General features: G+C 47.6%; 1 protein-coding gene across 1 annotated transcript in view; it reads left to right on the forward strand.

The window, feature by feature from the left end:
• The window catches only part of XYLT1 (xylosyltransferase 1), a 378,932-nt gene that overhangs the window by 247,404 nt on the left and 103,842 nt on the right, over positions 1-27,686 (forward strand). The window contains exons 4-5 of the mRNA XM_075010845.1: positions 9,973-10,145; positions 10,795-10,997. Coding sequence (XP_074866946.1) covers positions 9,973-10,145; positions 10,795-10,997 — 376 coding nt within the window. The remainder of the gene's footprint in view (positions 1-9,972; positions 10,146-10,794; positions 10,998-27,686) is intronic.

Genomic DNA, 27,686 nt, shown 5'->3' on the forward strand with positions numbered 1-27,686 from the left:
CCATGGCTTGGACCACCATCACCCTTCCTGGGCTTTGAACCCCTGGAGTACTGCCACAAATCAGTCTCTCCATTATCTCAATCACCCAGACGATCTCGCTCTCCTAGACGCAGGGGGTATGCGCCTCCAGAGTGGTCTAGATCTCCATCTCCGGAACAGTGCCCGTGTTGCCATGGTCGCCCCTATCACACGGGGCATAGACATCATAGGCATACTCCCAGGGACAAATCCCCCAGACAGTTCAATATCCCCGAGGGCAATCGCAGACGGGGACGGAAACGCAGATATCTCAGGGGGAGTTGATTCTGGAACCCCGAGATTTTCCCTCGCAAGTATCTAGCGAGAGAATGTATCACCGTCAACAGGACCCAGAGGGGTCCAGAGTGGCTTAACCGAGTGGTTCCTCGCTATCTTCCCCTGACGAGGCCACGGCCCCAGGGGACGTCCATTCTCCGGACGATCTCAAACAGTTCCAAGAGCTGTTTAAAAGGGTGGCCTTCATGCAAGGCATCCAAACAGCAGAGGTGCAGGAGAAACACCATAAGCTCCTTAAAAACCTGAGACCTCCGGCCTCTTCCAAAACAGCTATTCTGCTTGATGAAGCAATCATGGAGTCTGCCACCACAATATGGCAGACCCCTGCGTCCACTCCACCTATAAACAAGAGAGCAGATAAGAAGTACTTCGTCCCGGTGAAGGGCATGGAGTTCCTGTTCAGCCACCCGCAACCAAATTCTCTGGTGGTGGAATCGTCTCAACAGAGGTCGAAAACTTCTCAGTACAAGACAGGGGGAACGGACAAAGATGCCAAGAAACTAGAGTTGTTCGGCAGAAAGGTCTACTCCTCCTCTACCCTACTGTTGAGAATGGCAAATTACGCAGCGCATCTAGCGAACCATAATTTCGACAACTACTCCAGGCTGACTTCCCTCATGGACTCGCTTCCAGAGGACAAGAAGCTGGTGCTCAAGGCCATCGTACAGGAAGGCTACGCAGCCTCGAGGACAGGAGTTCAGATTGCCCTTGACGTAGCGGATACGGCAGCACGCTCAACAGCTACGGCAGTAGTCATGCGCAGGGAGTCCTGGCTCCAGACATCGGGTATCCCGAGGGATCTGCAGGCGAAGATCGTTGATCTCCCCTTTGACACGCAGAAGCTGTTTGCTGAATCAGCCAACTCGGTCCTTCATTCCAGTAAAGACTCAAGAGCTACTCTCAGGACCTTGGGGATTTACACCCCTCCATACAGAAAGAAAAAGTATTACCCCCAACAAAGACGATACCAGTATCAACCACAGCGTCCCCAGTACCACAGGGGCTACGAGCAAGGGCGACATCAACAGCACCAGCAGTACAGAACTCCCAGGCGCGTTCTCAACAGAGCCGTGCATCCTCGGGGCAGGGCCAAAGGCCACAAGTTTGACACACATATTGAGGGCTGCACTATCACTACCATCGCGCAATGTCATCCGAAGCTACTGTTCCACCATCGCCTCCGACCATTCTACGACCAGTGTCAAAAGATCACCACAGACAAATGGGTACTGGAGATCATAGCCACGGGTTACGCGATTCCCTTCCAGTCGCTCCCACCGCCACAACCTCCACCCAGACCCCACCTAAAGGACGCCTCCCACGAAGTGAGACTCAAGCAGGAGGTAGACCATCTTATGCTTATAGGGGCAGTGGAAAGAGTGCCGGAGCAACTCCGAGGGAAAGGGTTCTACTCAAGATACTTCCTCACAGAGAAAAAGACAGGAGGCTGGAGGCCCATCCTAGATCTTCGAGGCCTCAACTGGTACTTGCGCAAGCAACGCTTTCGGATGGTCGCAGTCGCCTCTATACTTACGGCATTGGACGATGGAGATTGGTTCGCAGCCCTCGACTTACAAGACACGTATTTCCACATAACTATTCACCCAGCTCACAGGCGTTTTCTCCGGTTTATGGTAGGCAAAGAACATTTTCAGTACAAGGTTCTGCCATTCGGCCTCTCCTTGGCCCCCAGAGTCTTCACCAAGACCTTGGCAGTGGTGTCAGCCTACCTGCACAGACGGGGGGTGTTTATATTCCCATATCTGGACGACTGCCTACTGAAAGGGGCCTCGAAGGAGGAGGTACTTCACATGATACGCGTCACAGCAGACACGTTCTCTTCGCTGGGCCTGGTCATCAATCTGGCAAAATCAAAGATAGACCCCGCACAGGACATAGAGTTCATAGGGGCACATATAAATTCCATCACAGCAAGGGTTTATCTACCAGATGCCCGCTTTCGCGCCATTGGTTCCCTCGTGCAAGTCATCACCTTCAGCCCTACGGTGCCGGTTCTGACATGCTTTCAGCTGCTGGGCCACATGGCAGCAGCAACGTTTGTGGTACAGAATGCCCGATTGCATATGCGCAGCATGCAGCACTGGCTGGCGAGCATCTACAAACCGGCAGCACACACCGTCCACAGGGTGGTGTCGCCCACGACAGAGGTGCGCAGATCCCTGCAATGGTGGGTGAACCCCAAGAACATGCTAACAGGGGTGCCCTTTCACCAACCCCAATATCTGTTTTGCTCACTACCGACGCCTCCCACATAGGGTGGGGAGCACACATGGGCAAAAAGGTGACGCAAGGACTGTGGTCCTCCACAGAACAGTCAGTGCACATAAATATACTGGAGCTCAGAGCAGTGTTCAACACCTGCAAACACTTTCGAGACCATATACAAGGCAAAGTTGTCGGGATCAGTACAGACAATACCTCCACCATGTTTTATATAAATCGGCAAGGAGGAGCTCGGTCCCGTGCCTTATGTGCGGAAGCAGTCCGATTGTGTAACTGGTGCATCGCCAACAATATAACCTTGAAAGCCTCGTATTTACCAGGCGCTCACAATGTGAAGGCAGACCAGCTGAGCAGGCGCTTTGCTCTCACACACGAGTGGCAGATCCGTTCCGATCGGCTACGACCGATTTTTCACGCGTGGGGATTTCCCCAGATAGACCTGTTTGCCACTCAACACAACAAGAAGTGCCCACAAAACTGCTCCAGGGCAGGACTGGGACGGGGATCTCTGGGGGACGCATTCGTGATCTCATGGAGGGGCCCCCTGCTCTACGCATTTCCTCCCACAGTGCTTATCCACAAAGTCTTGCAGAAAGCCAGGAGAGAGAGAGCCCGAATGATCCTAGTAGTCCCAACATGGGATCGACAGCAATGGTTCCCCTTAACTCCTGCGCATGTCGGACCGTCCACCAATGCCCTTCCCGGTGACGCCGGGTCTGCTCACGCAAGCCCAGGGGTCCATAGTGCATCCACATCCCCGAGGTCTGCGACTGCAAGCATGGTTAATCCATGGCTCAGCTCCCTAGAGAGCACGTGTACGGACGGAGTGCAACAACTCCTAGAAAGTAGCAGGAGGACTTCCACCAGGAAGACCTATAAGCAAAAATGGACTCGATTCACTGCATGGTGTTCTACCAAGCAATTAGCTCCCCTTGCTGCGCCTATACCTGTAATACTAGAGTATTTACTGGACCTCAAGAGAGGCGGACTCTCCCTATCCTCGTTGAAGGTCCACCTTGCCGCTATATTGGCTTTCAGACATGAAGAGGAAGGGCACACGGTGTTTGCCCATCCCATGGTTACCAGGTTCCTCAAAGGGCTGGTAAACCTATACCCCCCTCGGAAACAGCTTCCACCTTCGTGGAGCTTGGACCTGGTGCTTAATGCGCTAACGGGACCACCGTTTGAACCCTTAGCCACGGTTTCCCTCCGTCTCCTTATGATAAAGACGACCTTCCTTCTTGCAATCACGTCAGCTCGCAGGGTGAGCGAGCTTGCAGCAGTTATGGCAACGGCACCCTGCACAGTATTTTCCAAGGAGGCGGTAACCATACGGCTGCATCCAGCCTTTGTTCCCAAAGTTTCTTCAGAGTTTCATATTAACGAACCTATAGTTTTACCCTCGTTTTATCCAAAGCCTCATAACTCCAACAAAGAGGCGCGCCTACACCTCCTGGACGTGAGGAGGGCGCTGGCTTTCTATATAGACAGGACTAAGTCCTTCCGGAAAACGGATAGACTCCTAGTCTCTCTCACTCCCAAATCAAAAGGAGAAGGTCTCTCTTCGCAGAGAATCTTGAAGCACATCGTATCCTGCATAAAAATGTGCTACGAACTTAGAATGACTCCTTTACTGGCCCCGCCTCGGGCTCATTCCACTAGGGCGGTGGCGGCATCAACAGCCTTTTTCAAGGGCATTGCGCTAAAAGACATTTGCAGAGCGGCGACCTGGTCATCCTATGACACCTTCGCCAAGCATTATGCCCTTCACAGGGTATTCCAAGTGGATACCCGTCTCTCAACAGCGGTCCTCTTGGGGACAAGCTGCACATAAACCGATTACCCACCTCCTATCTTGGGTTACTGCTGGGTAGTCACCTATCGTGGAGCACCCATGGGGACACTCGAGGAAGGAAGAGAAGTTACTCACCGTAGTAACGATGGTTATTCGAGATGTGTCCCCGTGGATGCTCCACCACCCGCCCATCCTCCCCCTTCGGATCTCTGTTTAGTATTTTTCAGGAGAATCCGAGGCGGTTGGTCAAGGAACTGGCAGGGACCGGATCGTGCACATGGCCGGGAGCGCGCAAGGGAGCGGTGCGCGCCAGTGCATGCGCGGTCCAGCAGAAACTGCTGGAAAGATCCGACCTGCGGCGCCGGGGCGAGCCTGACACACCTATCGTGGAGCACCCACGGGGACACATCTCGAAGAACCATCGTTACTATGGTGAGTAACTTCTCTTTCTGGCTTTTTAAAAAGGTGTGCACTCTTAAGCCAGCACGTAGTTACATCCACATTTTTGCAAATTCACTAAGTTGTGGGCACTGATATAACCAGCTAGACATCTACACCAGAGGCCAAATTGAGGAAGTGTCTATTTTCCCATTCTGTTTAGCCTTTTGTGACTGTGGTTTAAGTGCAGGAATCGCTATAGTTTCTGTTTAATATCCACTGTGTACAGTAGTAGTGTTTTAGAAGCCCCAGTTCAAAGCATACTGAAGTCATTGGGAGTCTAGTTACAGAGAAGTACTAATGCTAAAATGTTGAATAGTAACAGAGAGGGAGCTGTGCTAGTCTATATACTATCAAAACAAAAAAGCAGTCAGGTACCAGTTTAAAAACTAACAAAATAATTTATTAGGTGAGCTCTTGTTGGACAGACCCACTTCTTCAGGCCATAGCCATACCAGAACAGACTCAATATTTAAGGCACAGAGAACCAAAAACAGTAATCAAGGAGGACAAATCAGAAAAAAATGATCAAGATGAGAAAAATTTTCGCACCGCTATTGAAAGGGAAACAGCTGGGCTGTCTTTTATATTCAAATTCAGCACATTAACACGTGGTTTGAACCGGGATGGGAATTTTCTGAGTCACTATAGGGGATCGTTTGCGTACTTGGCTTAATCTAATTCTTGACCTTCCTCCCCGCTCCACCCCATACCCCTCTACTCTCTGATTTGCTCACTTGATCATTTTTTTCTGATTTGTCCTCCTTGATTACTGTTTTTGGTTCTCTGTGCCTTAAACATTGAGTCTGTTCTGGTCTGGCTGTGGTCTGAAGAAGTGGGTCTGTCCCACGAAAGCTCACCTAATAAATTATTTTGTTAGTCCTTAAAGTGCAACTTGACTGCTTTTGTGTTTTAATGCTGATATGTCTGACTTCCATGATCTCATCAGGCTAGTCAGAGCAAATGCTTTGGTGAAACTGATCTGCTCCTTCTGCTAGAAAAAATTAAAATATGCCCTCCAGGAGCTCCCATTTTGAGAGATGTTGGTGTATGTCCTTCCCTCAGATGTGCAATTGTTGATACATTCGGGATTGCTATTCATTCTCTAATAAGTGCTTCTACAAGAGACCACAAAATTAACCTTTCAGAATAGCCAAAGGCCCTGAATTGTTTAGAGAAATGGCAGTAAAACAATGCATCCTCATATGCACATGGTTTGTCATTTTAAGGGCAAAGATTAAAAATAAATATCAAAAAAGGTAATTTTTCTAAGAATTTGGGGGTTTTATATTAATAAATGTAAACCTTTTAAAATCATTACAAGTGTGATGGCTCATACTGTGCATTGTTTATTTTATTTTTAACTCTATTGTTTGTCTAAAAACTTGCAAATAAAGTGTACTTTCCTGTCAGTTTTTTCTTTTCTAATTGGATAATCGTTAATTCCGCTGCTTCTTTCGTTGAATCAGACTGAAGTCACCATCCACTGAACTTACTTTCGTGATTATTTTGACATATGTGTTGAAAATGAAATGGACCCTGTAGTCAACATTCTCTCTAATCTTTTTCGTCTATCCATGGATGTTTTCCACCCATGTGCAGAATAAATTTTTATGTGCAGAGAGGCATGTATGAATATACACTATAAGTAGAAACAAACCTAGGTGTGGGTGCTTTGCTAGTCAGCTGGGTGACATTTGATTCTCTTCTGGGCAGCACAACTTACAGGAAACCCAGCCTGTAGTATTTGATTCTGTGCTGTAAATCTGTAAAACGTTCACAGTTACCTGTCTCTAAAGGTGTGGGGAATAGGCTTTGTTAACTAATTCTTGTAAAGTAGTAGCATGTTGATGCAGTTTGTAACTCACTGCAACTATGTATCTGAATTTTTATGGACCTTGTACATATATGTCTTTGAACATAAAACAGTTTGTCATTTGGCTAAAAGGTTCTGTGTAAATACAAAGTAGAATCATAGAGTACTTGAATTGGAAGGGACCACAAAAGATCGTCAGGTCCAGCCCCCTGCACTCATTGCAGGAATAACATCATCCCTGAAAGATGTTTGTCTAACCCAGTCTTAAAAATCTCCAATGATGGAGATTCTACAACTTCCCTGGGCAATTTTTTCCAGTGCTTAACCACTCTTACAGGAAGTTTTTTTTTCCCGAATGTCCAACCTAAACCTCCCTTGCTTCAAAAAGCTTCTTGTCCTACCATCAGAGGTTAAGGAGAATATTTTTTATCCCTCCTCCTTGTAGCAACCTTTCAAGGACTTGAAAGCTGTTATGTCCCCTCTGTCTTCTCTTTTCCAGACTAAACAAACCCAGTTATTTCAATCTTCCTTGATAGGTCCTGTTCTCTAGAGTTTTAATAATTTTTGTTGCTCTTCTCTAATTTGTCCCCATCTTTCCTGAAATTTGGTGCCCAGAACTGGATTCCATACTCCAGTTGAGGCCTAATCAACTCAGAGAAGAGCAGATGAATTACTTCTCATGTCTTGCTTACAACACCTTGTTAATACATCTCAAAATGATGTTTGCTTTTTGTTGCAACAGTGTCACACAGTTGACTCATATTTAGCTTGTCATCTGCTGTGACCTCTATGTCCTCCCTAGGTCATCACTTCCTATTTTGTATGTGTGAAACTGATTGTTTTTTCCTAAGTGGAGTACTTTGCATTTGTCCTCATTGTATTTCACCCTATTTTCCCCAGACCATTTTACCAGTTTGTCCAGATCCTTGTGAACTCTATTCCTATCCTCCAAACGACTTGGAACCCCTTTCAGCTTGGTGTCATCCTCAAATTTATAAACATACTCTCTATGCTGTTACCTAAGATGTTGATGAAGATATTGAACAGAACTAGTCCCAACAGTGATCCCTGCAGAACCCCACTCATTCTGTCCTTCCACCATGACCTTGAACCATTGATAACTAGTCTCTAGGAATGGTTATCCAACCAGTTATGCACCTACGATATACTAGCCCCATCTAGATTGCATTTCTCTAGTTTATTTGTGGAAGGTCCTGTGAGATTATATAAAATACTTTAGTAAAGTCTAGATAAAGTCTCGATATACCACATCTACCACTTCCCCTGTAGCCACAAGGCTTGTTTTCCTATCAAAGTAGGTACAGAATATTATCAGAATGTTTTGCTTACAAAGTTTCAAAAGCTTTACTTTTAACAGGAAGTACACTTTCAGACTTGCTGATGGGCATGGGGGAAAGCCCCGGTGATTTAAAAGGGCTTTGGGGTCCCACTAAAGTGACAACAACAGTGGCCAGAGCCCTGGGCCCTTGAAATCACTGCCAGAGCCACAGGTGGCACGTGATGGTCTGGCAGGGGAAGGCTACACCCAAGCTCAGCTCCTTCTGCCCAAGGTTCAGCCCCCTTTGCATCCTGGGGCAACCGCTGTCCCCACTTTTCCAAGGGCTGAGCAAAGTCTGTGGGCCACCCTGTACACGCTTCAGCTTTGTTCATGTTGAATTGTATTGCCAATAATACTCATTTTCAATCAGAATCAAAGCTTTAAGCCCTTTAAATGCAGCTAAATGGATTCGCTTTTCAGAGGGCAGAATCCAGAATAGCAACTTGGATTTCAAAGACCTGGAAAATGCTGATGTTTTTCTTTCTGGGCCTGAGGCACTTTTATCATAACAATACTCCACGTAGTGCTCCTTGGTATTAAAGGCAGCATAGTGAAAAAATTGAGTGGTACCTTTTTTTGTTTATTTAAGATGTATAAAGTTTTTTGTTGTTTTTAACTTAGCTATATGAGGCACTGCCTGTCCTGTTTACTGGAGGTTTCCTTAAGGCGGCAGGGGAATTGGGAGAGAATTTTATTAGAGGCAGCAGTGTTGCTGTTTAACAAAGATATTTTTCTTCCAAACTGTACATGAGGTTTCTGAGTTGAATAGAGGCTAACTAAACAAACAAACACACACAGGACAAAGCATTTGAAAACACCTTTGACTCCTCAGTTACTCACCACTTGTCAAAATATGATTGGCTTTCCAGTACCTCTAGGGTATTCGTAAAAAAACAAGTGAGGTGAAACATAAAATTGTCATGTAAAAACAAGCAGGAACAAACATTTGTATTTTAAAATAGAGTATTGTCAAGTCTACTTCTACATTTAAAAAAAGGGGGCAATTCAAACCCCAGTTTGATTTTCTTGTATTGTGCAGGTCACCTTTCAACTTTTTGATTTATGCTTCCTATTACAGATGACATTACATCAGTGCACATGCTATAGTTGTTTGATATTTTGGTTGTGCCCGTGGAATACAAGAACATTATTAGGCCATTTCTTGTGCAAACTGGCAAGGATTCTCTGACTTCAACAGAACTTCACTGATTTATTCCAAGCACATTTGTGGCTGAGTAGTTGAGGAGCTTATGCTACATAAGTAGTAGTTGTGCTTTAATTGTGATTTCTTGCAACAAAGGCTAAATAACATTCCAAATGTACCAGTACCTTAGAATTTTCTCTCATGGTACTGTATCCTCTGGATGCGGATTAGAAAATATCAAAAGATTTAGCAGCAACAGAAGTCAGTGGAGCTTGGGATATGCTTTCACAACAGGGAAGATTGACATTTCTGCGGTCAATCTTCCAGAATTCAATTGAGCATATCTGGTAGGGATTCACTAAATTGAACTCACAGGGTATCCTCATCAGCACTGGTACACCTGCTCCTTGCGAGGGTTAAGGGAAGTCGGCAGGAGCATTTGCTGCCATTGACCTCAAGCAGTGGAGACTGCGCAGAAGCACAGATTAAGGTGCCTCAACTCCAACTATGTAATTAACATAGCTGTAGTTGCATATCTGAATTGAACCTTCCCCTTTAGTGCAGAGCTGGCTTGGTTTGATTCAGTTGAGGGTCAGAAGCCTTTTGAATATTCCATGGTTATACCTCCTTGCCGTGGCTGAGGCACGTAAGCAAGGCAGTGTGAGGGAGACTTACATTTCTGCTGCTCATGCTTTCTGAAACCTGTGATTAAAAGAGGGGTTTCATGGCTAGGGCTATCAACCTGGCACCGATTACGAGTTCTCAGTTCTGTTCAAAACTTTAAAATTAAAAAAACAGCCAAATTTAAAACGAGGCTGCTCTTTGTGTCCCCTCTCTGCAGACGCACTCAGATGTCCTTACTATGTTTTATTTTCAAACAGGAAAAGCCAACAACAATGTACAATGGGATGAGGACTCCGTAGAATACATGCCTGCCAACCCCGTCAGGATCGCATTTGTCTTGGTTGTTCATGGCAGAGCTTCTCGGCAGCTCCAACGCATGTTTAAGGCCATTTACCATAAAGACCATTTCTATTACATTCATGTTGACAAGGTAATATATCACAAGTTATGAATTGCCTCTCTCATCATTTGTCAATCTGTCCCTCTTTGTCGCCTGCTCCAACATTCTTTTTATCTCTGCTGCATGCGGTATTATCACTTTTTGTTTTTCCGTCTGTTCTGTGTTTTATGCCCAACTGTATTTTTTTTTTTTTTTTTACACCTCTCCTGTGACTGCCGTCATATCACCTTGTGTGTCTATGGTATCTGTCCCTGTCTGCCTGTTGTATGTTTTGTAGCGATAACTGATAAGTCATTGTAGGTTATGATGTACATTTAAAGTGGAATCAGTGCTTGCCAGGCCAGATCAAAGGCAATAAAACAAAGAGGCCTCTTGACACTTTCAAATTAGCTTACACTGAATGAAGGGATGTGTTCTTTAGCACGTCTTACCTGGAAAATGCCTAGCAAATGGTTAGATAAATTAATTGCCAAATTTCAACTGCTATTCATAATTCTCTATGTATTTAGAGCATTTTTGCTTAACACAAAACTGACCGCTGGCCATTATCAACTGATCTGAAAAAAACTGATCAGATTTTAAGATGTTCAGTTGTTAGAGAATGCAAGTTGGGGGGAGCCTTTTATTTATTTATCTTTTTCTTAGTCTGCTAAACATTTTACTTTCTTTCCCTGTAAAGCGATCCAATTACCTACACCGGAAAGTGCTCCAGTTTGCTAGCCAGTATTCGAATGTGAGAGTAACCCCTTGGCGAATGGCAACTATCTGGGGAGGAGCGAGTCTTCTGTCCACCTATCTACAGGCTATGAGGGACTTAATTGAGATGAATGACTGGCCCTGGGATTTCTTCATTAATCTTAGTGCTGCTGACTACCCCATCAGGTATGATGACCCCTTTTAAAACATGTATTTTACCTTCATAAATGAACAATGGAATTTAAATTATACATAAGCCAAAATTTCTGTATTCTAATGTAAGAAGCAGAGTAACATTCAACTGGGGCACCAGTTTCACAAGTCTATGGCAGGAAGTCCCACCCCATGGGGCTTTTAGTGCTGTAGCTTCTCCCAGTCTCAAAAACAAAAATATCACTTCATTGTCACTGTGCTGGCATCAGCACTTTTATTACCATGGTAATGGCACCACAAACACAAAACAATGTGTGCATGCCGCTGTAATACTTGCAACTGCCTGTAGCTATGGGACTCAGGAGAGTTGATTCTTCAGTTTGTGGACCTCAAACTTGAAAAGAAGTACCCCACACAGGACTCCCGTAAGCAGCTTGCTACAGCTGGACTCTGTATTTCGAAAAACTTGGCTGATACTCATATAGGTTCCTCAGAGAAACACTGTGGTATTTTGGATGGTTTTTCTGCGTAAGATAATGATGATAGGAGTGACAAATAAGTTGTTGGGAGTCAGTTGTATCTCAGCCTCAACTGTTGCCTGAATAACTTTATTTAGATGGTACCAAACATAGAGATTCATGGATCACCACATGACAAGGCTTGTGATTTTAAATGAAGCTATAGTCCCTCTGGGTTTACGTAACTCGTGCCTCACAGCTGTATTCAGTAATGTTTACTAAACTATGAAAAAGTAGATTCTCTGTTAAGGAAAAAAAATTAGATGTGTTTCAATGGTTATTTTTAGACTGCAAAAAAATATGAAGAACAGAAAATTCTCCTTTCAGTTTTTCCATCCCACCATGTCAAAAGAATTAACAAAGGGGAAGTGGCTTTGTTGGGTAAATCATCTACCACATGATCCTGACATCTTCAAGTTATGCTTGAACTCAGTGGAAGTTTTTGCCTCAATAGAGATATCGTGAAAACTCAGTAAGGGCTTCATGATTTGGGTATCACGTTTATCCACTACCAGTTAAATACAGATACCTCTGTGAAAGTGAATAGCAGTCAGGAAAATAACTTGAAAGATTAAGAATCTTAGAGAAAGTGTCTGTGGTCTGAATGTAGGAGTTCGAAATAAGAAGTCCAGGTGTTTTAATGTGAGATAATTGAGATCGTTTAAGTTTTGAGAAAGTCTCATAACAAATATGACTTGTCATTCCAGCTCTCAAGTGGAGACAATAATGAAAATCTACCTATATCCTTCACTTAGTTGTTTGGGAAGACTAAATTATTTCTTCATCTAGAATACTTTCAGGACATGGAGTGCTATACTAATCCCAAGCAATAGTGTAATGGAAAGCACCGATGGTGTGGGGAGATGATAGGAGAAATACAGCCTTTACAGGGTGGCAGATTCTAGGGGCCTGCCTGGAAGTATTAGGTGCTGGAGTTCTGCAAGTACAAGGTAACTAGTTTGCGGAGTTTTCTAATGGCTGCATCTTGGTCACGCTAACGATAATATATGAAGGAATGGGCAGAGAAACTAGAGGCTGGAATTATACTGGTGACATCTTGTCGGCTTGGGGGTCTGTATTAGTGCATCTGTTGTGCGATTGGGGTCGTATACTGTACTCTAGTTTCCTCTGGGGTAAGTTAAAATAGAGGTCCAAACTTGGCTAGTAATTTGTAAACATGACTATAAATTGTCCCATAATGTGTAACTGAGACTTTGGCCAGCCAATTTTAATAAAGTATTATTTTATCATTTTTTCTATAGAGGCAGCCCTAAACAAGTGTAGTTTGAGTGTAGACATTACAACATATTTTTCTTTGCAGCAATGGAAATTCTCTGGGAGTTCCACTTCTCTGCTGTTTTGAAATCGCATCTGGGTTCTCAGCTGTAGGTCACTGTTCTGAAGTGCACACTTCCCCTTTTCTGTGAAGATACTCTAATTTTGGAATTTATGCAAACATGTCAATGATCTAGAGACAGTACTTCAAAAAGCACTTCATTTAAATGCTTTTTCTTTAATAACTGAGATACAGGTATAGTGAAAAGAAATTCAAATACATAATTTTATCGTTATAAACCCTGTACAATGTTACCTCATCAAAATATAGAAAGATAACAATATATAGTACTGGCTTTCCAACATGAAGATACTATAAATTTGTGTCCTTCCCAATCTTTAGGAAGACCTTTTTTCCACAAATGTAGGCCATATAGGAACCTGAGTACAGGTTGCACCTCCCTGGTCCTGCATCCTAGGGACTTGAGTGGTTCCAAACCAGGGTTTTGTCAGGTCAGGGGAGGTTAATGCCCTCTGGCTGCCATTGCGGGCTCTCCAGCCACGTCTCGCCCCTACCACTTGCTCCCAGGCCCCACATGGGTGCTGGGGGAAGCTGGATGCCAGCACTCCAGTCCTGGCCTCGCATGACTCCCTGGTGCTCCTGCCTGGGCCCTGCAGAGCTGCCCAGGGGATGCTGGTGCTTTGGGCTCCTGCAGGGGACCTGGAGGACACCAGCCCCAGCATCACTGCCCCATCTTCAAATCCCGTGCTGTAAATTGTCAGCTAATAAATTAAAAGCGGTTTACGCTTCTTGCTCTGGTTAGTAATATTGCAATTGTTTTGTTAGGTTTCCCAGCATAAAACATATGAATTTTGTAGATTAACGTATTTTTCTAGGGCAGCTCCACATTAAGCTTTCACTTCCCATCTGCCATCCCATCTGTGACAGTAAAGCCCCTACTTCTCTTCTGATAGATGCACGCTATACCAACTTCAGGAGACAGAGCAACACATGCTAAAGAGCAGAGTCAGCGCTAATCTATAGTGTGTGAAGCTCAAATCTCTCTGACAAGTTGGCTAGTGTGTTCACAGGTTACATTACAGTTGCAAACATCTCTGTCTCATTTATCCCCACAAGGAGCATTGAGAGGTGAGTGTTGAAAATGATTAGAGGCACTAGAAGAGAGGTCAATGAGAAGCATGGAACTGCGTGATTTAAAGAAGTGACAACTAATAGGGAACATAATAGATATGTGTAAATTAGTGAATGTACTAGAAAAGGTAAATCAGGTATTCCTACTAACCCTTCCTCTTACACTACTATATAAACTGTATTCTCTTTGGGGGCAGCAACTGTTCTTTTGTTCTGTGTTTGTAAAATGCCCAGCACAACAGGATCCTGGTCTCACTTGGTGCACCAGTCTCATTTATAAATGAATACCATACAACAAAGAACATTTAGCCAAATTCATATGCAAAACACTTGCCTGTAATCACTGGTAATTTGAAGTCCGACATGAAATGATTTGGTAGTGTCCAGTTCTTAACAGCATGGACCCTCATTACAACTGGCCTGTGCTTTTATTTGTAAAAGAAAGCAGCTGGTACTCAGCCGGTTCCACGCTCACATCTCTCCCTGCCCGCCCCCACCGCCTGCTGTGGTTTCTGCAGGGCTCCCCTGGGTTCCTGGGGCTAGAGCTTCCAGTGGGGCTCCGCACTCCATCTGGCTCCCAGCCATGGGGTTGCTGGAGTCCCCCTGCCACCCAGCTAGGCATCCCATGGCTGAGGCTGTTGAGGTGTCAGTACTCTGTACCAGCACATACTGGCCCAAAAAAAGGCCTGCAACAGGCACTCTTGCTGTCATCCTGTGTGCGAGGCACAGGGATTAATTGTCAGGAAACTGAACTATATTCTCACAACTAGAAGTGACCCTCTTGGGACAGGAGTGGGCCAGTGTGGGAAAGCTGTTGTTGTCTCTCCTTGCAATTTAGGTTTTGTATGAGTAGAAGACATCCGTCCTTCCAAACCACGATGTGCACCCAGAGACCAAAAAACTCCCCTCCCCCTTTATTTCAGCTTCATTCCTATTACCATCTTGACCTAAAAATAATTTCCGATGGGAACCTCCTTTGGCAGAACCCAGTGGAAAAGCTATCGGTGCCCTTTACCTTTTGCATGGGTACCAATTTGCATTATTTATTGTTTCGGACAGACGACATCAGGCAATCAGCCTTATATTTGACTACTGAAATTTTGCTCCTGACAAGATGAGCTACAGCAGGGCATGGTGAATATCTGATGTATCATGCAAGAGTCCTTAGATCAGTGGAGTCCAATAATAATTCCGGGATCACCACACTTGTGGTTATGATCCTTGCATTTTCAGCACAGCGCCCCTACCCAGAGATAGGCAGCTCAGCCCACCCTCACGCACACTCTAACTGCATATTCTGCGACTCACTGGAGCCGCCACCACTAGAGCCAGGGCCACCGGGGTCCCAGGAGCCACACTGCTCCGGTCCGGGTACTCTGCAGATGTGTCAGGGCAGCAGAAGCCCTGCCAGGCCACAGCCACTCCAGGAGGGCAGGAGCCACGTTGGACCAGAGCTGCTGAGACTGTGTTGGGCCACCAGAGCTGCGTGTCTTCCGGCTGGAGCTGCAGGAGCTGCTCCAGGGCCAAAGGAGCCACGCAGCTCTGTGCAGGAGCAGCGCAGCTGTGGAGGGGCAAAAGGAGGCACACAGCAAGGGAAACTGCTGCAGGGGCTGCCTCCATCACTGCTGGTGTGCAGACATCCCACCAAGCAGTGGGGTGCGTGCGTGCGCAGCGCAGGCAGAGGGGATATCCATGTGTGCAGCTCTACCGAGCTGCATTTCGCCACACTCTGGTGCCCTGTCCTCCCAGGTGCCTTGCAGGAACCCAGAACACCAGCATCCCCTGGTTAGCTCTGCATGGCCCAGGCCAAAGCACCAGGGAGCCATACGAGGCCAGGACTGGAGTGCTGGCATCCAGCTTCCTCCAGCGCTCAGGACCTAAACTAACAGAGGTTCTTCTTCGAGTGTCCCCGTGGGTGCTCCACAATAGGTGTCGGGCTCGCCCGGCGCCGCAGATCGGATCTTCCAAGCAGTTTCTGCCGGACCGCGCATGCGCCGGCGCGCGCCGCTCCCTTGCGCGCTCCTGGCCACGTGTGCGATCGGTCCCCGCCAGTTCCTCTTAACCGCCGTCAGCTGCAGACGGAATCCGACTAGGCTACGGCCAAGTTAGCGTATTCAATGGTTTTAACTGTTTTTCTTTAAAGTTTTCAAGTTCTTAGGCTACTGTTAAGTTAGCCAGTTGTTATTTTCAAAAAAAAAAAAAACAACAAGCGGGACGGCATTCAGTCCAGTCCTAGTAACAAGTGGAACACCGGAGGCCAGGAGCCTAGGGCCATTAGCCCTCCTGCCGTGGCAGGCCATCGGAGAAGGGGAAAAACAGCACAGAGAAGGTGCTAAGTACCTGTTAACAACTGAAAGACTCACCAACAATGTCCTCTTCAGGATTTAAGAAATGTGAGTCCTGTCGAGAGGCAATGCCAGCGTCTGATGGGCACAGTCTCTGCATAAGGTGCCTGGGGGAGTCCCATGTCACGCAGAAATCCTCCTTCTGTGCAAAATTAACAGCCAGAGCAAGGAAGGACAGGGAGATGCGGCTTAAAATGCTGCTCTTCGACAAGGCCCTCCAGCCAGACGTGCCGGAGCGGCCGCAGCAGGAGGGACCCTCCGGGGGCCCATAAAAGGAAAGCTGCCTCCCTCACCCCATCAGCGCAAAAACGGAGGAAAGCCTCCCCAGTCCGATCCCTGCCGGCAGCAACAGCGAGCGGGACACGAGGAGCGCGCAGCCCCCAGCCGCAGCAACAGCTGATCGGCGGCAGCACGGACAGCCACGTGGAGGCGGCTCAGCCTCCGATAATCAAACAGCCGCCCCACACCGCAGTCAGGGTGGTGGCTAAACAAGCGCCGGTACCGGCGGCACCGCAAGCAGCGGCACCGACCCCCGGGGAACCGGCGGTGCAGAGCGCGCAGGCACGCAGCCTGCAGGCACCGGAGGACACTGCCCGTGCGGCACCGCCCATGAGCGTGCCGAGCACGGCGCGGATGGGGCCGAGATCCCCTACACGTCAGGGGGCGGAGTTACCTCCTCAAGGGGGGGGAAGGCTGCACACAATACGAGGCACCGCAGCCCCTCTCCAGACAGGGCTGCAGAGTTGCTTTCTCTCAGCCCTCCGCTTATGCTGCAGACTCCAACCAGAAGGCAGGGGTCCCCCCCTAGCCTACCCGGAGCCCCCGTCTCCATTTTTACAACCAGCCTCGCCCTGGCTGGGACCACCTTCACCCTTCCTGGGGTTTGAGCCACTGGAATACTATCACAAATCGCTCTCTCCAGTGTCCCAGATCTCTCGACAATCTCTCTCCCCCAGACGCAGAGGGTATGCACCAAGGGAGTGGTCTAGGTCACCTTCCCAAGAACAGTGTCTATACTGCCATGGTCGCCCCTATTACGCGGGGCATAGACACCACCGGCAATCTACCAGGGAAAGATCCCCACAGACGGTCCCGTATCCCCGAGGGCAATCGCGAACGGGGACAGAGACTCAAGTATCTCAGGGGGAACTGGTTATGCAACCCCGAGATTTTCCCTTGCAAGCTTCCAGTGAGAGGATGTACCATCACCAACAGGAACCGGAAGGGTCCAGAGAGGCGTATCCTAGTGGTTCCTCGCTCTCCTCCCCGGACGAGGCTACGGCCCCGGGGGACGTCCATTCTCCGGACGATCTCAAACAGTTTCAAGAGCTGTTTAAGAGGGTGGCCTTCACGCAAGGCATCCAGACAGCAGAGGTGAAAGAGAAACACCATAAGCTCCTCAAAAATCTGAGACCTCCGGCCTCCTCCAAAATAGCAATACCGCTTGATGAAGCAATCTTGGAGTCCGCCACTATGATATGGCAGACCCCTGCGACTATTCCGCCTGTCCACAAGAGAGCGGATAAGAAATACTTCGTGCCAGCGAAGGGCATGGAGTTCCTGTTCAGCCACCCACAACCAAATTCCTTGGTGGTGGAGTCGTCGCAACAAAGATCAAAGACATCTCAATTCAAGACAGGGGGAACAGACAAAGATGCCAAGAAGCTAGAGCTGTTCGGCAGAAAGGTCTACTCCTCCTCCACTCTACTGTTGCGAATGGCAAATTACGCAGCGCATTTAGCGAACCATAATTTCGACAACTACGCTTGGTTAACCTCCCTCATGGACTCGCTTCCAGAGGACAAGAAACCGGTGCTCAAGGCCATCGTGCAAGAAGGCTACGCGGCCTCGAGGACGGGAGTTCAGATCGCCCTGGATGTTGCGGACACAGCAGCACGTTCCACAGCTACAGCAGTGGTGATGCAAAGGGAGTCCTGGCTCCAGACTTCGGGTATACCGAGGGATCTGCAGGCAAAGATAGTCGATCTTCCCTTCGACTCGCAGAAGCTGTTTGCTGAATCAACTGACTCGGTCCTTCATTCCAGTAAAGATTCAAGAGCCACACTTAGGACCCTGGGGATTTACACCCCCCCATACAGAAAGAAAAAGTACTACCCTCAACAAAGATGGTACCAGTACCAGCAACAGCGTCCCCAGTACCACAGGGGTTACGAGCAAGGGCGACATCAACAGCACCAGCAGTACAGAACTCCCAGGCGACGTTCCCAACAGAGCCGTGCGTCCTCGGGGCAGGGCCAAAGGCCACAAGTTTGACACACAGATCCAGGGCTGCGCCATCACTACCATCGCACAAGGTCATCCGAAGCGGCTATTCCGCCATTGCCTCCGACCATTCTATGACCAGTGGCAAAGGATCACCACAGACAAATGGGTGCTGGAGATCATAGCCACGGGGTACGCCATCCCCTTCCGGTCGCTCCCACTGCCACGACCTCCACCCAGGCCCCACCTCCAGGAGGCCTCCCACGTAGCGAGGCAAAAGCAGGAGGTAGACCATCTCATGCTCATAGGGGCAGTGGAAAGAGTGCTGGAGCAACTGCAAGGAAAAGGGTTCTACTCGAGGTACTTCCTTATGGAGAAAAAGACAGGAGGCTGGAGGCCCATCTTAGATCTTCGAGGCCTCAACTGGTACCTGCGCAAGCAACGCTTTCGGATGATCACAATAGCCTCCATCCTTACGGCGCTGGACGATGGAGATTGGTTCGCAGCCCTCGATTTACAAGACGCGTATTTTCACATAACTATCCATCCGGCTCACCGGCGATTCCTCCGGTTCATGGTAGGCAAAGAACATTTTCAATACAAGGTCCTACTGTTTGGCCTTTCCTCGGCCCCCAGAGTCTTCACCAAGCCCTTGGCAGTGGTGTCAGCCTACCTGCACAGACAGGGGGTATTTATATTCCCGTATCTGGACGACTGCCTACTCAAAGGGGCCTCGAAGGAGGAGGTACTACGCATGATACGCGTCACAGCAGGCACGTTCTCTTCGCTCGGCCTGGTGATCAATCTGGCAAAATCAAAGATAGACCCCACACAGGACATAGAGTTCATAGGGGCACGCATAAATTCTATTACAGCGAGAGTGTATCTACCAGAGACTCGCTTTCGGGCCATCGGCTCCCTCGTGCCGGTCATCACCTTCAGCCCTACGGTGCTGGTCCTGACGTGCTTACAGCTGCTGGGACACATGGCAGTGGCGACGTTCGTAGTACAGTACGCCAGGTTACAAATGCGCAGCATGCAGCACTGGCTGGCGAGCGTATACAAACCGGCAGCACACACCGTTCGCAGGGTGGTGTCGCCCACAGCAGAGGTGCGCAAATCCCTGCAATGGTGGGTAAACCCCAAGAACTTGCTAACAGGGGTACCCTTCCACCAACCACAGATATCGGTTTTTCTTACTACAGATGCCTCCCTCATAGGGTGGGGAGCACACATGGGCGAAGAGGTGACTCAAGGGCTGTGGTCCTCCACGGAACAGTCACTGCACATAAATATACTGGAGCTCAGAGCAGTGTTCAACGCCTGCAGACACTTTCGAGACCATATACAAGGCAAAGTTGTCGGGATCAGTACAGACAATACCTCCACCATGTTTTATATAAATTGGCAAGGAAGAGCTCAGTCCCGTGCCTTATGTGCGGAAGCAGTCCAGTTATGGAACTGGTGCATCGCCAACAATATAATCTTGAAAGCCTCGTACTTACCAGGTGCTCACAATGTGAAGGCAGACCAGCTGAGCAGGCCTTTTGCACTCACGCACGAGTGGCAGATCCGTCCCCATCTGCTACGACCGATTTTCCACGCATGGGCTTTTCCCCAGATAGACCTGTTTGCCACTCAACACAACAAGAAGTGCCCACGATTCTGCTCCAGGGCAGGACTGGTATGGGGGTTCCTGGGGGATGCGTTCGCAATCTCGTGGAGGGGCCCCCTGCTTTACGCTTTTCCTCCCACAGTGCTGATCCACAAAGTCTTGCAGAAAGCCAGGAGGGAAGGAGCCCGAATGATCCTGATAGTCCCAACGTGGGATCAACAGCAATGGTTCCCCCTCCTCCTGCGCATGTCGGACCATCCACCGATGCCCCTTCTGGTGGCGACGGATCTGCTCACGCAAGCCCAGGGGTCCATAGTGCATCTGCACCCTCAAGGCCTGCGACTGCAAGCGTGGTTAATCCATGGCTCAGCTCCCTAGAGAGCACATGTACGGAGGAAGTGCAGCAAGTCCTAGAAAGTAGCAGGAGGACTTCCACCAGGAAGACCTACAAGCAGAAATGGACTTGCTTCACGGCATGCTATTCTACCTAACAGCTAGCCCCCCTTTCGGTGCCTATACCTGTGATATTAGAGTATTTACTGGACCTCAAGAGAGGAGGACTCTCACTATCCTCGTTAAAGGTCCACCTTGCCGCCATTTCGGCATTCAGACACGAAGAGGAAGGGCACACGGTGTTTGCCCATCCCATGGTTACCAGGTTCCTCAAAGGGTTGGTAAACCTATACCCCCCTCGGAAACCGCTTCCACCTTCGTGGAACTTGGACCTGGTGCTTAATGTGCTAATGGGACCACCGTTCGAGCCCCTGGCCACGGTTTCCCTCTGCCTCCTTACGGTAAAGACGACCTTTCTTCTCACAATCACGTCAGCTCGCACGGTGAGTGAGTTTGCGGCAGTCATGGCAATGCCACCCTGCACTGTTTTTTCCAAGGAGGCGGTAACCATACGGCTGCATCCAGCCTTTGTTCCCAAAGTTTCTTCTGAGTTTCACATTAACGAACCTATTGTTTTACCCTCGTTTTATCCAAAGCCTCAGAACTCTAACAAAGAGGCGCGCCTACACCTCCTGGACGTGAGGAGGGCGCTAGCCTTCTATATAGACAGGACCAAGTCCTTCCGGAAAATGGATAGACTCCTAGTCTCTCTCGCTCCCAAATCGAAAGGAGAAGGTCTCTCGTCGCAGAGAATCTCAAAGCACATCGTATCCTGCATAAAAATGTGCTACGAACTCAAAAAGACTCCTTTACTGGCCACTCCCAGGGCTCATTCCACTAGGGCGGTGGTGGCATCAACAGCCTTTTTCAAGGGCGTTGCGCTAAAAGACATTTGCAGAGCGGCGACCTGGTCATCCTATGACACCTTCGCCAAACATTACGCCCTTCACAGGGTATTCCAAGAGGATACCCGTCTCTCGACATCGGTCCTCTTCGGGACAAGCTGCACATAATCCAATTACCCACCTCCTATCTTGGGTTACTGCTGGGTAGTCATCTATTGTGGAGCACCCACGGGGACACTCGAAGAAGAAAGACAGGTTACTCACCGTAGTAACGGTGGTTCTTCGAGATGTGTCCCCGTGGGTGCTCCACTACCCGCCCATCCTCCCCGCTTCGGATCTCTGTTTAGTGTTTTGCAGGAGCATCCGAGGCGGTTGGTCAAGGAACTGGCGGGGACCGGATCGCACACGTGGCCAGGAGCGCGCAAGGGAGCGGCGCGCGCCGGCGCATGCGCGGTCCGGCAGAAACTGCTTGGAAGATCCGATCTGCGGCACCGGGCGAGCCCGACACCTATTGTGGAGCATCCACGGGGACACATCTCGAAGAACCACCATTACTATGGTGAGTAACCTGTCTATTTATTGAGTCAGAAATAAAATAGAAAACAGAGAGGGCCCAGTCACAGGGGTTGCTGTCCCTCTTAAGGGAGGTTCCCAGTCCAGCCCTGTCCTGTTCTTGGGTCACCCCCAAAACAAGATATTCTAAGAGCAGTTGTTCCTGGTGCTGATAGGAATTGTAGGCTTCACGGTAAGGAGTCCAGGGAAGGGACACTGGGTATAAAAACTACCTTTTATGCATTGTGATGCATAGCAATGTTAACATATAACTCGTAAGCCTCACGCTAAATGGGTGAGGCTTACCTGTTACGGTTAACGAGTAGCAACTGCAGCGGCCTCCCACCCACTGTGGGCAGGGGTTGCTCCATGGAGCTCACCATGAGTGTGGGATACCCCAGCACAACCAGGACAGTCTCTGTCTGCAGCAGGGTGTGGCCTCCCCTGCCACTCCCACCTCTACCCTTCCACAATCAGTTAACTGGCTAAACATTAGGTTTAACCAGTTAGCTAATTAAATGGGATTTTCCATCTCTAGTGAGGAGACACTTGAGGGGTATAGGATCTGATAATTTGTTTTTCCAGTCAAAGGGCCCATTTGGAGCTTTGAAAGAGCCTCGGAAAAGCTCTAAAGGTAGAGCCAAAATGCTGTGTAAAAGGTGTCAGGGAATGGGTAGTACATGGCTAGGACCCCGGGAAGGAAATTAAAGGTCTCTGATAGCTCAGAGGAAATAAGGGCACCACTTCGGGAGTACGGGGACCGGGGGGAGGCTACAGCCTTGTGTATGAGGATGCTGTTTGCTCTTCTTCCCCCTTCCCCACGCTACCAGACAGCAGGGAGGAAGCAGACATTTTTCTCATTCCCGTCTGGTGAGAGAAGGAGACAGAGTAGTACGTGACACCAACTGTTTAATTTCTTTTCACTCCCTGATGATGAGGCGAAGGGGAAGAAGAGTTAGCCGTGTCCCGGTACATGTGGCTCTAGCCCCACAACCCTGCCTTGCCCAAATGCTACCCTGAGTCGGAAATGGGAATAGTTCTGGGATGGCACAGCTAGTTGTTTCTATAGATCAGTGCTCAGCAACCTTTATGACCTCGTCACACTCTTCAGCCCTTGTTGTAATTTCACGGCACGTCCGATATAGTTAACCCAATCCCCTCCCCCTCCTCCAGAGCCCGGCCCCCCCAGCCTCCCACTCTGACCCATGGTGATAGGCCCTGCTGTGAGTGCAGGGGACTGGACTACATGACCTCTGAAAGTCCCTTCCAACTCTATGGGATAGGTTTATCTCCATATAATCCCTCACCCCTCCCTGAGAGCTGGCCACCCCCCAGTCCTCAGTGCCCCCCCGCTGCTGTGACAGTGACTCACCAGAGCCCCTCTACCACCCCAGGGCCACCAACACTCCTTCCCTCCATGTGCTTCTCCCACCAAGTAGTGGAGCACATGTGCAGAGTGGCAAACGGCACTCCCAGCACGCAGCTCTGAGGAGGAGCCACGTTTAGTGGCTCCAAGAGCCACGGGTTGGCCACCCCTGATTTATTCAATTAATTTAAAATATTTTTTATCAAAATTTGACAGTACATTAAGTGCTGCTTCGTGTCACAGCACACCAGTTGTGGAGCACTGCTACAGATCGTGGAAGAGGGTGAGAGCACTACTGTGTGTGAAAGATTTCCAGGGGAACTGTGATAACTCAGTAGGGGGAAGAGACTCCGTGAGGAAAGGTTGTGACCCAGGGGAAGAACAATGGAGTGAAGGTTTTGACCTTTTGTTTTTGTTTTACACTTCAGTTTCACTTGCACAGGGGCGGGAGGGTCGGATGTCTGATGGGATTGTTCACCTACCAGCCAAAAGAGAAAAGTGAGACATGGCCACATCGCTACCATGAGGTAAATCCACTGGTACTGGAGCAGCTGTGGCACAAGAGCCATTGTCTCTTGTATTTCGGCTTCTATCTGAAGCATTTGTATCTTATAATTTTGCACTTCTTGGGCACTGAGTAATCAGGAGGTGGCCGTCAAACTGAATATTTCTCTGAGTCAGCCCCCACTGCTGGCATATTGGACCGAGTGCAGGCAGTTTTTTAGTGTTTTCTAAAGCCTCTGTTAGAACTATATTCTTAAAGGCAACATTGATAAATAATATCAGTGAATCATGGAAGTACAGAACTGGTAACATTGCAATAGAACAATGGTTTTCAACCTGTGCTCCGTGGATTGTTGGGGGTCTACAGTCTATGCCTAAGATTTCCCAAGGGATCCATAGCTCCATTTGAGATTATTAGGAGTCTGCAAGTGAAAAAGGGTAGAACACCACTGCGGCAGAATATCTGTTTAGATGCTAATGCCTCAGGCTTTTTATCTCAGCATAGCTGCTGACACTATTTGCTCAGAATATCTTTATCAGGCAAGCCAGACATCAGCCCACTCTTAATTCTTCACAGGGAAATTTTTTTTTTTTTTTTTGGTCCAGAAAAATCTCAGCCTGTACTTTTTTCTTAAATCTGCATTCAGTCAGAATTTCAAATGTGTGCTTATTTGCCTTAAACCTTGTAAACAGCCCCCTTGATTTTTTCCACTTTAACAGCCATGCACTTTTGTTTGTACATGTTTTTCGTTTTGTTTTTCAGTCTGTCTTCTGGGTCCGCATGTCTTAATCTGCGAGACCAACAGTGAAGTGTTCAGCATTCTGAAAGGCTTGTTTTCACACATTCTGTTCTTGAGGGTTGGGAAGAGATGTTGACATGAGTATGTCTTTCCCGGTTTTGTTTGTGTCTCTTGTTGAAGTGCTTATGTCTTTTTAGAGCTGAAAGGATGTAGCAGCGCTAGTGAGAGTTTGGTCATTGTCCCCCCCACCCACCCACCTGTGCCATCTGTCCCCTTGGGTTGAAAATCATAAGGTCACTGCTGTTTTCAGAGGATTCCAGCACCTGCAGCTCCTGCTGAGATTTGGTTGGAGCTCAGCACCTCTGAAGACCACACATCAGGAGCTTAAAGTTCAGCACCAGAAAACTTAGGCATCCCAAATTAGAGGCCATTTTTTTCTGAGCTTGATGTGGGTTAGAGATGTAGTGATAAAGCACATTTTTAAAACAGCAGCACTGCTCAAAGCACTCTTGTAATTACAGTACTTGGCAGTACATCATCTTGTTGATTGCGGCTACATGCTCAGCCCTTCATCCTCTTTCTCTAGAAGTTTCATCATCCAAGCTGGTATCGGAGAGAGCACTCATAAGGCAAGCTTGGCAGAGCAAAGCCCCAGATGCCACACTTTATAGTTTAATGGGCATTGCAGCACCTGAGTACTTGGTTGTCTTCCTGATGGGCTGGTGGGTATCTTTTCTCTCCTCTTGCTTGGTTCCATGGCAGCTTACTTTTGGGTGGGATGGGAAGGCGTGAAATGCTGAAGAGCCATCGTTTGGATGCCATTAGCCTTTCAAATGTTGTGATTTCTTTTTGATTTATTTATGACAGCGAAAAGACCAGTTTTCTAAAGAGGTGTAAAATACTCGTCCTCACTGGATCCATACAAAAATCCAGTCTTGTACGTATTTAAAAAGCATTAATCCTGCAGTAATTGGCATTAATGGACCTTAAACACTGTAGTAACATTGTTTAGACTTTAGTTTTATGGACTCCTTCAGAGGCTGCATTAGTATTTTTCCAAGGGTAACTCATTCTTTTAGACTAGAGAAGGATTAGTAGAATTCCATAGGCTGTATTTCCTTCTGAGCTTTAGGGATTTTTATTAAACCCACACCTTACTTACTATGGCAGCCAAACTCTTCACCAGGAAGGTAGCTTCACTGAGGTTTGCTGGGTATAACTGGTAATGGAACTTGGCTCCTAGTGTTCCTACTCATTCATCATGCAGAAAGCTTCACAGGACGAATCTTTTTCCCATATGGAATCCTCAGAAGGTCTTTATGGTAAACCAAGTCCTTTGTTCCTTTTTTTTTTTTTTTTTTTTTAACTAAAGGGACCCTCAGAGGTGGCTACAGATAGATGGCCACCTTTTACCACATGCCATGTTTTCCATGATCCCTTGTGGCCACACAGTACCACAGAATGATAGTTTCTTTACATTATCTGGCATGTACATCACATAGCTGAGCATAGAATTTGGGAACTGGGAACCTGGGGATATATTTAAAATCTCATGGTATGGTTAAATGATGTATTTGATTGTCTTCAGTATTTAACATTTAAAGATGTTGTGTAGAGAGAGTGTGTATTTGATAAGGAAAAATTAGTGAGAAGAAAAGTTGTATATTTCAGGCAGGGGAGGGGCATTTCTGTGTCTTTGTCCTTTCACATATCACCAGTATCTGAACAACTTTTAACAGGAATGAAAATGTGTAATAAATATCATGGTTGCTATGTCCCAGCTGATCCAGGCTCCAGTGCATTCACCTTTTTGCTTCTCAAGTTGCCAGTTAAAGGGTATCATTGGCTGCAGCTCCAACTAGGTAGCACTCCTGGCTGCTCCTGCTGTTGCTCTCCTCTGCACTTGGCGGGACGGATGACATGTTTTTCCAGATGAGGTAGATCTCACTAAAGGAGTTCGGGTTTTGCAATACAGTATTCATGAGGCTACATCTACCTTTGGGACCACACTACAGGTGGTGAATGCTGAAACTCGTTCGAACTTCTTGCTGAGAGGATTATTACACTGGTGACGGGCTCATGATAACTTTTTGCATGTAATTTAAAATACTCATTTTCATTTCTAAACCTCTATGTAGCGTGTATTCTTTGTGGCTTGGAACCAATCCCTCTGTGGTTCTGTAGAAGCTGGTATCAGTTGAGGTGCTCAAGTTAACAGTATCTTGACATAGCTTTGCTGGGGTTAGAAGTAGGGCATTTCCCCTGACAGAGTCCTTTGCTCTGAAAGTTGCATCACTCCACTCCCTGCATCACTCTCACACTCCCTGGTGTGAGAACCAGAATTTAACAACATTCTGGTAACATAGCAGAGCCCATTTTTATTTTTCACAGGTTGCACTATGACTCATCTTCGCTTCTCTGGAAATCAGCAAAAATTTCAGGGTGTTAAATTGTGTGAACCAAACTGGCAAGAAATTTTAATGTATTTCCATTAAAAATGTCTTGCCTGTTTCTGAGTGGCCTTGATGCTAGGTTTTTCCCCCCCAACATTCAGGCTAATTTTTCTTTATTTTGCGTTTTCTTACTCTTAAATCTTCCCAAAGGAAATACCATAACTTGAGATTTATATTCACTTGACGTTACACATCTACCCCTAGATTCTGTAGCAGGATTTGTATGGGCAGATATATACCCCCTTGCTGAGTCCCATTGAATTCAGGAGGTTTCACACAGATGTCAGAGTCTTCCACTGGCTAAGTTGCATGCAGTAACAAAGCATATAATGCAATGAAGCCTTAGCACAATGGGGCTACGTCTAGATTTCAGGGTTTTCGTGGCAGAACTTTGTGTCCGAAGGTACCCTGGGACAAAACTTCTGTTGACAGAGCGCGTCCAGACACCAAGGCGCATTGAAAGAGCAATCTGCTCTGTCAACAGAAAGTGGCCAGACTACTCAGCCGCTCTATTGGCAAAATGGGCACCCAGAACCATGTCAGCCAGGGTTGCAGGTCACTGTTTTCTTCTGGTAGCCCTGCTGAGATGCACATCTAAACAGACAACTCCTCCCCATCACCTGTTTCCTGTCTCTGTTGTGGGTGTGCCTATTTTCCTCAGGGGACAGCACAGCTAATGCAGGGATTCATGTCTTTGTGGGTGACACAACTGGTGCATGGGGAGCCATGCCACCAGAGCT

This window comes from Carettochelys insculpta, chromosome 16, assembly GCF_033958435.1.
Source record: "Carettochelys insculpta isolate YL-2023 chromosome 16, ASM3395843v1, whole genome shotgun sequence".
NCBI lineage: Eukaryota > Metazoa > Chordata > Testudines > Carettochelyidae > Carettochelys > Carettochelys insculpta.